The following is a 14,597-nucleotide window of genomic DNA, read 5'->3' as shown; positions in this document are numbered from 1 at the left end:
ATGATTTGTATCTCCATGTTATACTATTTAAACTTCTACTCCACTACACCTCGGAGGCGAGCGTTGTACTTTTTCTGTTTATTTTAAGCTTAGTTGTTTTGCTCGTTCTGATTTTAAAACAAAATACAAATCAACTAAGAGAGTAGGATATTATTGTTGGATAAGCTACCCAGCAGTATATCAAGTAATTCAAATTAGCTCCACCTTTACCACCATTAAAGTGATGCATATTATGCATGCATCCATCTTCAATCGCTTGTCGGGGTTGCGGGGCTGGAGCCGATCCCAGCTGACATCGGGCATGAGGCGGGGTACACCCTGGACAGGACGCCAGTCTATCGCATGGCACATTAATGCATATTATTGATCACATTTATAAACCAGTAATATAATAAATCATATTCTGAAATGGGCCATTCTGCATAATGAGTACTTTGACTATTGCTACTTCAAGTATATTTTGATTGAATACTTTTGTATTTTAAGGACTTGAAGTAGTATAAAAAGTTTGCCATTAGTTTAACCACCTTGTGTGTTTACTAAAACCTGACTTTGATAGTAACACTGGTTTTATGCTCCACCCTTCTGCTTTTGTATAATCTCTCATTGTAATCTATACTGACAAGAGCAAATTGTTAAAATATAATAATCTCACTCAGTTGGACTTTCCAGCTGTCTCACTGTTACCACTGAGACTGCACAGTGAAAATCCACAGCCACGCTGATATTTTGCATGGGGTTGTGGTGTTGGTAGCATAAATCAGTGTCAAATTTCTTCTGTGTGATTGTAGATGTCGAGAATGACCTCAAAACTGCCAAATGTTACTCGTCAGTTATCATTACATAACAACGTGTGGATACATAGTCAGATGTAAGACGATAAAAAAAAAACTATTTTTCAAAATGTTTTCCACTGGGTATCATGGTTGTACAATGAAGGTAATAAATTACACAAATTATAGTAGAAACAAAATACACTGTGGTGCACTGCAGAGGGAGGAGGGGTGCTGGAGTAGAGAGGTATAAAAGAGACAGGCAAGGAGCAAGTTGAACCAGAGTGAGGAACAGAGAAGAGAGATATGAGGGAGAAATAAAGAAAAGAAAAAAGAGGGGGAAAGTACAGAGGGACATTCCTATACAAAAGGAAACAGGATAGTGCACTCAAGAAGGAGGTAAGGAAGAAACAGATTATTAAATAAGTTAATGGATCCATATCAATTAGCTAACCATGTGCTTTAAATGATATAAGCACAAGAAAAAAAAAATCTAATTACAATTTATTATATACCTATATGAGAACGTTATCAGAAAAGTTTTCCTTTAGTTTACATTTAAATTAAATTACAAATGAGTTCTATATCATTTCAGAGCCTATAATTTGAATATTATTGCAATTTTAGTTATCTACAATCCATCAGTCCTTACTTCAGATGGCTGTTGTTTGCATATCTGTGAATAGCTTTCCTTCACTGCACTCTCATTTATTGCATGTAACCTGACTGAGCAATCCTTATTATTTTATCAATATCCTTTTTGTTCTTTCAACTTAAAAGCAAAGGTGACAACTTAATATATCATGTAAATTGTTCCAGTATTCAAGTGTGCAAATGAAAACCTTATGTGTGTGTGGGTGGGTGTTTTGGATTGTAAAGCCAGTGTTTTGTCAGTGGATGCAGAAATGTCTGAGTGTTCCAGTGACAAATGGTGATGGCTAACACAGATGTGTAAGCTGAGTGGGGGGTTTCTGTTAGGCGATGTGTTTTTTTTCACCCATAGACAAAGATGATAGATGATAGAAACATTTTTCTTTTAGATGTAAACCAATTGTTTTATTCACATTTATAGTCATTTTGGAATGAAAAACATCAAACCTAATTTACGTAATTTTTTAAATAGCATACAATTGTCCAACTGACTCATGTCTACAGGTAAAGTATGTGTGGTTTTGACATTTCATAAACGTTGTCTTTTATTGACGGTTTCACCCTTTTGTATCTAGATTGTCCCGCCAGTGAGGCTCTGCTGCTGGACTCTATCTTCTTTGGAGTCCCTGGTGTGAGACGCACATTAGGAAAGGTGAAAGTTCAAGGGTCAGACATAGCAGCAGCCTGTGAGAATGTCGGTGAGGCCTTTTCTTCTTCTCATATTGGGAATCATCACAGCTAGTGTTGTTGCAGCTCAAGGTGGGTCAAACACCAATATCCAGTCTGGTTACAGCACCCGTTAAAAGCACCCTCCCTATGAACATACACACATTTTAAATAACAGATGGGGACACCTGCAAATCCCAAAACAGACACACAATTATGCATTGCAGTATAATGATGGTGAGTAATACGAGGCAGGATGATAAAACAGACGTGGTACAATAAAAGAAACATCCTTGTTTCCTACAAAAACGGGTCTGCAGCTGAAAGTATGTTCCTATTTGTATAGTCAAACTGTTTGTTGGCGGCATGTTTTCTAAATCAATGTTGCACTCTACTGCATTTTTCCATGACCCTGGCCGAATGTTCTCAATCAGTATCAAGACTGGTCAACCTTTATTGTTCATAAATAGATACAATTGAAGTAGGCCTATAGTCAATTGCAATGAATATTATTTCCCCCTAAAACCTTTCTCTGGAGCTTCTAGAAAACAAAAGATACAGATTCATTATACTCAAGATGAACATGATTTATTTACTGGTATGATTTCATGTTACTCACTTTCTTTGGAGAAGTGAAAATTGACTGTGCATTGTCAGAGATTTATGAGTTTATCAATAAATCATAGTGTTGTCTAGACCTACTCTATATGTAAAGTCTCTTGAGATAACTTTTGTTATTATTTGGCACTATAAATACAATTTAATTGAAAATTGAATTAATGTAGAGCATAGTACAAAAATCATGTGAGATACAGGATATCAATTTGTGACACATTTGGATTTGTCTCTTGTAGGATCATGGAGAAGAGACAACAAAGAGTCAAGCCCTGCAGGGTACCACTTCGATGGTAAGTTTTAGACAAAATTTAACTAAATATGCATTGTAACTATAATAAGGCCTTTTTCTGGTGGCTTGAATCACATTCCTAACCTCTGTACTCTGTCCAGACAACTATGAGTGGACAACATGGTTCAATGTTGATCACCCCGGAGGCCGTGGAGACTATGAGCAGCTGGAGGCCATTCGCTTCTACTACCGTGCACGCGTGTGTGAGATTCCCCGGGCAATCGAAGCCAGAACCACTGAATGGGTCCCAGCCCGTGACACTGGGGAGACGGTCCATGCAGACCCTACGGTGGGCTTCTGGTGCCTCAATGAAGAGCAGGGTCCTGACCGCAACTGCTCCAACTATGCAGTCCGTTTCCTCTGTCCCAAAGGTTCAATGTTGTAACATCTTTAATATTCATTTAGTCACCAAAAGTTGGTTTCAATGTAAAAGCAAGACCATGCATTCTTCTGACTTTGCATTTCAGATAATTATTTGACTGTGCACTTTGCCAACAGATAACAGTGTGAACATTCAGGGTAACTGGGGTCCGTGGTCAGACTGGAGCCCATGCCCTGCCCTCTGTGGTCAGGTGGGGGTCAAACTGCGCTCCAGAATCTGCCAGTCTCACTCTATGCCTTGCAGTGGACCTAAAGTGGAAGGGAAAGCATGCAATGGACCTGAGTGCCCAGAAATAGGTGAGCTAGACCTAGTTTCGTCAGACAGACACTTCTTCTGCAGTTTTCTTTTTATTCAGCATCCGATCTGGGAGACCCAGTATTCACAAAATGGCTAACCTTGTTTTATTCTACTCTTTAGAATGCTCCCTGCAGTGTGTGATGGGGAAAGTAAATGCTGAGTGTGATGCATGCATGTGTGAAGAACACACCCTGCTGGGTTCTGTTCGTGGTGCCGGGGGTCTCACTGCTGAAGGGGCTACCATCCTCCGCTCTGGCAAACTCCTTACCCTCACCGACCACAATGGGCATTTCCGTATCCCTGGTATCTGTCCTGATGGCAACACCACCCTAACAGTCAGTCTGCAAGGTCACGCAACCCTAAGCGTTGTTGTGCTTCACAGTACTGAACGCACCTCTGTCCTCAGTGTTCAGCTGAAACGAACAGGTGCAGTGGATGTTTGTGGATTTACAATAAAATATTGGATTACATTAATGATGAGTTGCATGTTAGGCTAATGCTATTTTATCTCCAATTGTGATTTGTCAGAGAAGCTTCATGTGCTGAGCATCCCTGAGAGCAAAGCCAGGAGGGAGGGACAAACTGCTGCCTTCTGTTGCAAAGTAGCAGGAACACCACAACCAGACAAGTACCAATGGTAGGACTGGAATGGTAGCAATACAATAGCAATTTTGAATTTTAGTCCATACGAGTTATTGAGTCACAGAGATGACTCTGGATAATATGGTATATTTATGACTATGCTTCTCTTTTCTTCTGTGTGGTGAACCAACAGGTTTCATAACAACAGCCTCCTGGAGAAGCAGTCTGACAGCACCTTGGTTCTAAAAAATCTGCGTCTTGAGCAGACTGGGGAGTACTACTGCAGAGCAAGTGGTCTTTCTGGGGCTATTAAGACCAAACCAGCTACACTCAAGGTCTTAGGTGAGTACTCAATAAATTGATACTATATAGGAAGATGAATACACAGGCTTTGTGAGCAGTGCATATAATAATAACATTGGGGTTCATAGTGTATTTTAGTTCAGGAAGATGGCAGCATGATCAAACTAAGTCAATATTTGGATTTTTTTTCTTACACAGGTAGAGATGAGCATTCCTGTAATCCTAAACCTGAATCCCACCTCATTCGTCTTCCACATGACTGCTACCAAAACAGCACAGACTCCTTCTACTATGATGTGGGCAAGTGCCCCTCAAGTACATGTACTGGAAAGTTGGACAATGGCATCAGGTGCAAAGATAAAATCACTTACTGCTGTGGTGTCAAAAAGATGGAGAAGAGGCAGCTAACATGCCAGGGCTACCAACTGCCCACCATGGTGGTGACTGAGTGCGGCTGCCAGAAATGTGTAGACACCAAGGCCATTGTGCACGGCAGGGCCATTGCTGCAGACAATGGGGAGCCAATGAGATTTGGCCATGTCTTTATGAACGGAGTCCGAATCAGCCGCACAGGCTACAAAGGTACATTCTCCATCCAGGTTCCCCCAGACACAGAGAGGCTAGTCCTGACTTTTGTGGACAACATGCAGAAATTTGTCAACACCACAAAGGTACTTCCATTTAACACGAAAGGAGGGGCTGTTTACCATGAGATCAAACTTCTAAGAAAGAAAGCTCCTGTGACCATCAGCTCTACAGAAATCAACACTCTGGAGCTTGGGGAGGTAGAGGGCAAGGAGGCAATGGTTCAAATCCAGATTCCTCCCTATGCCTTCTATACAGAAAAAGGAGAAGTCTTCACTGGCAACGTAAATGCTAGCATAACGTTCCTCGACCCCAGAGACGTCTCCACAGCTGCCGCAGCTCAAAGTGATCTGAACTTTGTAGGAGATGAAGGAGATACCTTGCCACTAAGAACCTATGGGATGTTCTCAGTTGACTTTAGAGGTGAGGAAAACAATGAGCCCCTAAATGCAGGTGAAGTAAAAGTGTTCCTGGATTCTGCACAGGTTAAGATGTCTGAGCACCTCAATACCATGAAGCTGTGGTCCCTGAACCCCGATACTGGCCTGTGGGAGGAGGAAGGAAGTCTGCAGGTGGAGAAGAAAAGAAGAGGCAAAAGGGAGGAGAGGACCTTTCTGATTGGTAACATGGAGATTAGAGAGAGACGTCTATTTAACCTGGATGTCCCAGAGAATCGCAGGTGCTATGTGAAAGTGAGGGCCTTCCGCAGTGAACGCTTTATGCCCAGTGAGCAAGTGGAAGGAGTTGTGGTGAGTCTTATAAACATGGAACCCACAGCTGGCTACTCCACTAATCCACGTGCCTGGGGTCGTTTTGATAGTGTCATCACTGGATCCAATGGTGCATGTCTTCCTGCCTTCTGCGATGAACAAAAAGCTGATGCCTACTCTGCCTATGTCATGGCCAACCTTGGAGGAGAGGAGCTGGAGGCCGTCTCTTCTGCACCCAAACTCAATCCCAACCTCATTGGAGTGCCCCAGCCTTACCTGGGTAAGATGAACTACAGGCGAACTGACCATGAAGACCCCAGGGTGAAGAAGACTGCATTCAGCATTAATGTGGCAAAACCAAGTCCCAACACTGCAGAGGAGAGCAACGGACCAGTGTACGCATTTGAGAACTTGAGAGACTGTGAGGAGGCCCCGTTCAGTGCGGCACACTTCCGCTTCTCAAGAGTAGAAGGAGACCGCTATGATTACAACACAGTGCCATTCAATGAAGATGACCCAATGAGCTGGACAGAGGACTATCTGAGCTGGTGGCCCAAGCCCATGGAATACCGGGCTTGCTACATCAAAGTCAAAATCAACAGTCCACATGAGATCAATGTGCGGTCCCGCAACATGGGTGGCACCCACCCAAAGACGGTCGGCCAGCTGTATGGCCTCCGAGACACTCGCAGCATCCGTGACATGGACCAAGCCACAATTTCAGCAGTGTGCCTAGAGTTCAAGTGCAGTGGGATGCTGTATGATCAAGAACGTGTAGATCGTACTTTGGTGAAGGTGATTCCACAAGGAAGCTGTAAGAGAGATCAGGTCAACACAATGCTTCAGGAGTATCTGGTCAACCACCTGCCATTAGCCGTTAACAATGACACCAATGAGTTCACCATGCTAGCACCTCTTGACCCTCTTGGCCACAACTACGGAATCTATACGGTGACGGACCAGGATCCACGTGCGGCCAAAGAGATTGCACTAGGACGCTGCTTTGATGGCACTTCTGATGGTACATCTCGTGTCATGAAGAGCAACGAGGGCGTAGCACTGACGTTCACCTGTGGAGATAATGAAGTGACACGCCAGAGTGTCTTCCAGGCCCTGCAGAGTTCTCAAGGTCAGACAGTAACAAGTGTAATAAGAGGAGGAGAAGGCAGGCAGAACCGACGACGGCAGAGGGCCAATGCACCACGCAGCAGCCGTAGACGTAGCACCAGAGATCCTGCAGGAAGACGTGCAAAGACCACAAGCTAAACAACACTGAAGGTGAAGGCTGTGGAGACAAATTCAACACCAGCAATGGCAGTAGAAGGGGTTAATAGTATGTTTTGATACAATTTATAGACTTTTCTCTCAAATTAATTGAATATGTAACAAAGTTATGCCTATTTCTTGCAGCTTCTTCGCGAAGGAATATTTGCATTGTTTTACCTTTAATTTTCAACTGTACTGTTGTGGTAAATATTTACTTGAAACTGTAAATAGAGTATTTATTACACATGCCTTAAAATTTAGTAACCAGGGTGCTTTTATTACATTTGTGTTTCTTTCATTGATGTTGTAAACAAGAACAGAAACATATACATTTGACCAGTGATTTATTAAATTAGATGCTTACAAAACACTGCAGATGCTGTATTTTCCACATTGTGTATCCAATTGTCCATGTAACATTGAAACTGGTCACTTGCTTGAAAAGAAAAAGGAGAAATATGCCCCATTCAACTGTTGCCCATATGGAGACATAGTGGGGTGAAGCCCATAAGCCCCCGCTCCTCATTACACTTGATACAAGCCTGCAGAAGCAATGATTAGGAGACCAGTGGTAGCAAGTTAATCAACTTGGCTGATCCATACTTTTTTGCATTAGTAGAAATCAAATTAGTAAATAATGTTTGTCATGCACAAAAAATACGTAAAGTACTCTTCGCTCCATATTTTCAAGGATATTCCAGAGATGTATCGAGAGAATGGCTGTGAGGTTTTAAAGTCACATTTATTATATTGTCTATCCCTTTTACCTTACAGTGAATGTAATGTGTTCTCTGTAAAATTACAACTACTTACATGTCGTGTCAGTCTCAAAATCACCCACAATGCAACCTTGCCAGAGATAAAGATGAATATTGAATAATTGTTCTGAATTTGGCAACCAAGGTTATAGATACTATATACTTTCCTGTAAGAGAACCATCCACAGGCAAGTGAGATCTATAATATATACATGACATTCTGGTTAAAGAATTTGCATAGAACCTTGCGTTTCTATGTCACTTTACTTGTAACTGCAATGCTATCTGCCATTTTGACAGGAGCCACATTTCATAAAAAATAAGCTCTGCAAAACTCAAACAACAGCAGTTATAATGTATTCTCCATTGAAGCTAGGTCACCCAACAAATAATGCATGATGTGTGAGTTGAGGCTGAATCAAACAGAGAAAAGGCAATTCCATATGTATGAACATAGAGTTATTGAGACTGGATGCTCCCTGGTATAGTCCCACTGGTAATTGAAGCAAAATAAGAGGGGGTAACACATAGTTCAGATTTTCCAGGATGGCACTGGACAGCATTAGAAGGTACAGCTGCATTTCTGAGGGTTGGGAGGGGGAAAGAGCAGTGGTGATGGAGCCAGTGTCACATGAAGTCCTCATAGTCTTGGGCGTAGCCACCATCAAACTCTGCATAGTCAAGGTCATCTCTCAGCTGTGCTTTCAATCCACCTCCAGGTACGACCCCTTTCTTTTTCTTCTTTCCTTTGTTTTGCTGTATAGGCAAATGAAACTCACTTTAAAAGATGTTCTTCTTATAGACTACACATTTACAGGGAAACATCTTCCTAATTTAATCTGAGAATTCTCTGGTTCAACAAACTAAATTATTAATTAATTGACTAGTAGACTGGCATGTTACATGATCGATAGTTAGACATATTACTGTATTTTCCGGACTATAAATCACTTTTTTTCATAGTTTGGCTGGTCCTGCGACTTATAGGTGTGACTTACATATTAAAATATATAAATTCCCATGTTCGTTATTTTCACACTGACAGCCGCGAGAGGGCGCTCTAGGCTTTTGAGCCAGTATCTGCTACTCCTATACCACTGGAGATGAAAACGGTAATCAAGCAACAGAAAGACAGTTTGGAGTGAGCGAGAAACTTGTCAGGGACTGGCTAAAAGTGGAGGATAAAGCTTATTGCGGGCTGCAAGTTAGATGACTAAAGCCACAGGAACAAGTTCACAAATGGGTACTTGAACAAAGTGCCTACGGGAGAGACTTGTCAACGGTGCAGTTAAGTCTCCACACCCAGGTAGTTGCCAAGGCGTTGAAAAAAATGACTGTCATTTGATGAAATTTCTGTTCTTGGTCTCCGATTTCATAAAATAAATTCATAGTCTGGAAAATAACGGTAGTATAGGAAGCAAAAATGTTTAATAACTACTACCACATTGGGCATACCGTGGATGATTTATACTGAGCACACTTTAGGTGACTGCTAGTTGAACAGCACCCCCTTCTGAATATAAACTACAGCTCAGGAATCATGACAAAATACAAGCATGCAGTCACTCACTTTTTCTTGTTTCTGTTTTTCACTAAGTAGGACTGTCAGGGAATTACTGACTTTCTTCAAGTCCTCTACTTCCACTGTAAGAGACAGAAAGAAAAAAAGTAATTGGTTAAGCCTTTTCAGATTGAAATGAAAAGGTGCTAATATAGTGTACAAGCGCAATAATCAAAATTGTTCAGAAAAAGAAGTGTAAAAGATGCTGGGCTTACATGAAATACAGAGTTCCCGAAACAATGAATCCAGGAAATTTGAATAATGCACAGATTTTTCAAACTGGGATATCTTTTCTTTCAGCAATTTTTCAAACTCTGTGAAGTCTTCTTTGGAGGATGGACACATGGCGTCAATCCCAGTGACACTGTTTGAGGTGCTGCTGACACCTGAAAAAATATATTTTTCAAAAAGACAGTTGGAGGTTTCTTTAAAAGAGCAAACAGAATCACAGACACAAAGCCATACTTGCATATATGGAATTTTAAAATTGGATCTCCAGTGTCTTAATAGTGTATAATACAGGTATACCAATGCTCATGGGTATATGTTTGTCATTCACCAGCGATCACTAGCAAGTTGAAAAATATCTTAGGGATCCATATCAAAATTATGTTTAGGTTATGGGCTTTGGACGTCCTGGACACGCAACCCCACTATGAGTAAATTCTAATGTGAGAAGTAATAGCAATTAAGAAAAGACACCAAACACTCAAAGCCCAAATTATACATCAAATATGAATATGAAACAAATACTCTCCTAAAGGGTACGCAGTAATTGTAACATTTCATTTATATTAATAAGGAAAGTGTAGTATGTATTTGCTATGAAAAAAAAGAAAGGATGCTTCCACATTTAAATCTTTTGTTATCTGGAGGGTGATCATGTCTTACCAAAAGCATCTTTTGCTAGCTCCATGTCTGCTTCTTCCTGTAATTTCTTCACTCTTATCTTCTCTGCGAGTTGTTCTTCAGGAGTGAGCTCTTCTTCCTGTAATAACAGATTTCACAATTTTAAAATTAAACCATTACATTTTCTCTATAATAAGTAATAATAGACAAGTTTCATTTATATAGAAATAAATTAAACAGGAGAACTCACATCTTCCAACTCTTTTTTCTGCTCTTCTTGTTTTTGCTTTAACCGGTTTTCTTTCTCTTTGATCTTCTCACTCAACTTTTTCTTATCAGAAACCTTTGTCTCTGAAAATTTAAATAATGGAATAACATGTGAATTTCCAGTAAAAACAGAACATTGCAAATTATTAGCAATTATTATGTATACGTACAATACAATTAGGGATGCTAGTTTGAGCTTTTAAATTAACTGATCATTAACCCTTAAGAGATGGCATGTGTCACGTAGCTCTTACTACTGCACTAGAAAGTTGCACTTTAAGCCCCTTTTTCCCGACCAAGTTTGTGGCTGTCACTCACGACTGACTGCTGGACCGCACTCAAGCGGGGAGCTACGTAGAAATACAAACTCAGCTAAAACACAATTTACTAGTGCTAGAGCTCTCCAATCAGTTACTCCAATAAAAAGGTAGGTGCAGTTTCCTGTGTAGCTCCCATGACTTCAATTTACTTTAAAAACCTTTTTTCAATAGTTACATTTTTTTTAAACTGATAGTATTAAATCAGTCAAATTTCTTATTGTCAACTAATGGTTAAATAGTTAGCCTAATTAATATCCTTAAATATAATATGCTGCATTTATGTTCTTGTGAAATGAGCGGAAATTAAATACATACCTGTTTTTTTCACCTCTGCCTTTTTCTCGAGTTCTTCATCTTCGTCATCCCAGTTGTCCTGTGAATAAAAAGTTGGGTTTCCACTTTATTATTAAAGTTACACAAGCGAAGTGGGGAAAAAACACTACTTTATACAGAGGTCAATTGATGTTACAAAATAAATTGAAACTTTACACACACTTGCACAAATCAGATAAATGGCAAAAAAAACAACATAAGCTGACGTACAGCTTAACTTCATAGTATCTTAATCACTCATGATATAGAAAAGATGGCAACCATATTTTCAGTTTTGGCAACCACTTTTGAAAAATAGTGCTGAGCCCTGATAAACATCCTTAATTATGCAAACAAGACATATCTGCACACATAATTCCAGCACTGAATGATGAGGCGTTAAGACAGGTTTACAGCCTAAATAAATTGCACAACAGGTGGACTACAAGGGCAACTAGGAAAGAAAAGCATGCAAAGCTGGATAAGTCCAGGTCCATCTCGATCAGGGGTTTCCAATCCTGCTCCTGGAGAGTTTTAAGTTTCACCCGGCTCCAACACACCTGAGTCTAATGATCTGCTTATTATCAAGCAACTGAGGCGTCACAGGTTTGATAATAATTAGACTCAGGTGTGTTGGAGCAGGGAGAAACCTAAAACATGCAGGGCAGTAGCTCTCAAGGAGCAGGATTGGGCACCCGTGATCTAGACCAATAATGTCCTTGATACAAGGCAGGGACAATAACTCAATATCCTCATTTATTACATTTTCAATGAAATCCGATTGTAATGATTGTATTGTCAAATTAATAAATCTCAACGAGTTGCAATTGAAGACCATCAAAATTCAAATTTGAGCAGTTCATACACCTTTTCCAAAGTCAAATTCAAGCACTTTCAAGGTCCATTTTCAAGCTTTTCCAGCACCATACACTTGTGGTAAATTACATAATTTCTACAAATACATATAGATATTGAAAATTATTATTTCACTTTTATTTTTTCCTTTAAAACCACGTTAAGAGATGGTATGTTATAAACACCAAAAATGTTTCGTAATTCCAGAAGGATAAGAAATTAATTTATATTTTATAGCTATTTGTTGTGAAAGAAATGTGGATACAATTACAAGCATTTTCCAAACCTTGAAAACAACATTGAAAAGCATTTTCAGGGATTTCAAGCACCTGTACGAGCCCTGATTAAAGAATTTGCTCGTGTGTGATTCATTGGTTCATTACTTCATAACTTACGGTAGTATGCTTACTTTGTGTGATTTTGCGTACATATTGGATACTGTGATAGGTAAATACAAATGTTAATACTGAAATAATTGCCATAGCAACCCAACTTAACAAATATACAACTCAATTTTATTTATAGCTCGAAATCATAACAAAAGTTATCTCAGGACACTTTACAGACTAGGTATAGACCACGCAATACTCAATATGCTTTGACAAGCAAAATAGGTTGCATTTAAGCATTGTAACGTTAAATACGACACTACCTCAATACAATCCATTTGGGATTACATGTGAATATATTTTAGGCCGTAAATAACCACGGTAGCCCCTCAGTCTGGCTCAAACTTTTGAGCCCGTTTGCTGAATAAGACTACAGTTCGTACTATGGAGGACATGAAATCATCATTTTCTTTAGTTTAGGCACCATATGTGACAGAAAAACGGAACAATTGAAGAGGCCTCGACCAGCACTTTCCCTGGGTCAATTATCGGAGGTTTCTGGACAGCAGCCACGTCCACATTCATCTAATAACCACCTATATTGGAGGATCGACGGAGCACCGTTTTCCCCCACTAACACGCCTGTTGTAAAGCAGGAAAGTTCTAGGCCGCGTCCTTTGCCCAAGTTGAGTCATCAGCCCAGATGATGATTTCATGTGATTGTGGCTGAAGTTGGTAAGCGAGCTAACGCCACCTCATGCTGAACCTAACAACTCAAGCTACGGGAATAACAGGACACAAATACCCCATGATTATTCAACACAACAAGCAATGATGATATGATTAACCACACACTATCCAAACAACTACTCCAAATAATGTAAGGACGCTTTCGTCGATGGTCCCCCAACATTAAGGCTAATTTTCACACGCAAGCTAATATGGCACGTTAGCTAGAGCGAGTTCGCTAGTTAGCCGGTCAGATTAGCTTCAAACTACGTTATTCAAGAATTACGTCATTAATTGTTAGCTTTCAAATACAATGACAACAACATCATCTGGAAATTAACGTTAAGTTTGATCCACAGCCGTTAGTTAACTGGCGAGCTATCGTTCACTATGGTGACGGGACGTAACGGCAGCTGAAACACCGAGTAGTAGCCGTTAGCCGTTAGCGAGCTAAGTTGGGAGTTAATACCATAGACATGTATACAGTCGGGAGCCACATGAGTTAGCACAGAGCTAACAGGCTCGGTGGTTAGGATTGACAGGCATGGCACCACAGCGGGGTCGACATATGCTTCAGCCCGACGTTATATTGAGACTAACCGGCCCCATCTTAATGTTAACCCCGACATACGTGAGCTAGTTTAAACCTCAGCTCATGCCGAGCGTGTGTTTTAATTTACCTTAACCTCTTCATCCTCGTCTTCGCCTTCCCATTTGTCAACCGCTGCCGCCTTTTTAATCGGCTCCTCCACCTCGAAGGTTTCAGCGTCTGTAAAAACGACAACATGAAATTCGTTAGGCCACTCCACATCTATCGGGTGAGTTTGACAATAACAGGGAGTGTTTAGGCTCGCAAAATACAAAGACTGTGGCAAAGCGGATGCTGTAAATATATGCTAGCTATCCTTCACCAACTTAAGTTTCTCACCCCAGTCCGCCATGTTGGCTGTGTTGGCTGTGTTGGTTGTGTTTGACAGGCTCGCAGTAAAGTCAGTGCTGCAGCCCGTTGGCCGCGTTCAGAAACAGCTCCCACCTTCTGGACGTCACTGCGCGCTTATCTCATGGGTGCTGACTTCCCCGGACCACTTCAGGCATAATATGACACCCCGCTCGGGTATTTTTATTTATTTAAATAGTGAACATAAGGAGGGTGATATGGTGTGGGTTGGTTAATGTGACAACCAGTGGTGGGATTAATTCAATCTAAGATATATAGCCTACATTATGTCAAAAGATTGTCCACTCCACCCTGATATATCTTTTTTAAAGTAAATGAAAAATCTGAATTATTTTCATATTTAAATCAACTTATTATAAAACTATGAGTCTGTAAATAACTCAAAATTATTATATTGTTTACTTAAAAACTCAGAACCTTGGCTTGAGGGTTGAATATGTTGAATCTTTATTAAAAGCTATATTAAAAAAAATAATAATACACCCACAGGGTGTTTTGAGCGGTACAGAATGAAAGTATTGCTTTACCATAAAAATA

General features: G+C 40.4%; 2 protein-coding genes across 2 annotated transcripts; one reads left to right on the top strand and one right to left on the bottom strand.

The window, feature by feature from the left end:
• Positions 1-1,059: 1,059 nt before the first annotated feature.
• Positions 1,060-7,292, top strand: cilp (cartilage intermediate layer protein, nucleotide pyrophosphohydrolase). Its single transcript, XM_083912871.1, has 9 exons — positions 1,060-1,172; positions 2,000-2,183; positions 2,945-2,998; positions 3,099-3,368; positions 3,496-3,675; positions 3,797-4,102; positions 4,205-4,313; positions 4,452-4,600; positions 4,760-7,292. The coding sequence occupies exons 2-9, from the start codon at positions 2,117-2,119 to the stop codon at positions 7,120-7,122; spliced, it is 3,498 nt and encodes a 1,165-aa protein (XP_083768997.1). The 5' UTR covers positions 1,060-1,172; positions 2,000-2,116; the 3' UTR covers positions 7,123-7,292.
• Positions 7,293-7,464: 172 nt separating this feature from the next.
• eif3jb (eukaryotic translation initiation factor 3, subunit Jb) lies at positions 7,465-14,176 on the bottom strand. The gene is made up of 8 exons (XM_083912881.1): positions 14,031-14,176; positions 13,783-13,871; positions 11,193-11,250; positions 10,541-10,641; positions 10,333-10,429; positions 9,657-9,827; positions 9,451-9,524; positions 7,465-8,636 (listed from the first exon to the last, which is right to left on the bottom strand). Exons 1-8 carry the CDS (start codon positions 14,041-14,043, stop codon positions 8,508-8,510), a joined length of 732 nt encoding a protein of 243 aa, XP_083769007.1. The 5' UTR covers positions 14,044-14,176; the 3' UTR covers positions 7,465-8,507.
• Between the last annotated feature and the right edge of the window lie 421 nt (positions 14,177-14,597).

Source organism: Echiichthys vipera (genome assembly GCF_963691815.1).
Source record: "Echiichthys vipera genome assembly, chromosome: 1".
Taxonomy (NCBI): Eukaryota; Metazoa; Chordata; class Actinopteri; order Perciformes; family Trachinidae; genus Echiichthys; species Echiichthys vipera.
The sequence above is the reverse complement of the archived record's forward strand: the minus strand, read 5'-3'. Positions and strand labels throughout refer to the sequence as shown.

Coding starts and splice junctions, on each gene's coding strand:
- cilp (XM_083912871.1), top strand. CDS start 2,117: ATGTCGGTGAGGCCTTTTCTTCTTCTCATATTGGGAATCATCACAGCT. Junction 3,676..3,796: donor ACCTGAGTGCCCAGAAATAG/GTGAGCTAGACC, acceptor TCTACTCTTTAG/AATGCTCCCTGCAGTGTGTG. Junction 4,601..4,759: donor AGCTACACTCAAGGTCTTAG/GTGAGTACTCAA, acceptor TTTCTTACACAG/GTAGAGATGAGCATTCCTGT.
- eif3jb (XM_083912881.1), bottom strand. Junction 11,251..13,782: donor ACGAGGATGAAGAGGTTAAG/GTAAATTAAAAC, acceptor TTTTATTCACAG/GACAACTGGGATGACGAAGA. Junction 9,525..9,656: donor TCGGGAACTCTGTATTTCAT/GTAAGCCCAGCA, acceptor TGTCTCTTACAG/TGGAAGTAGAGGACTTGAAG.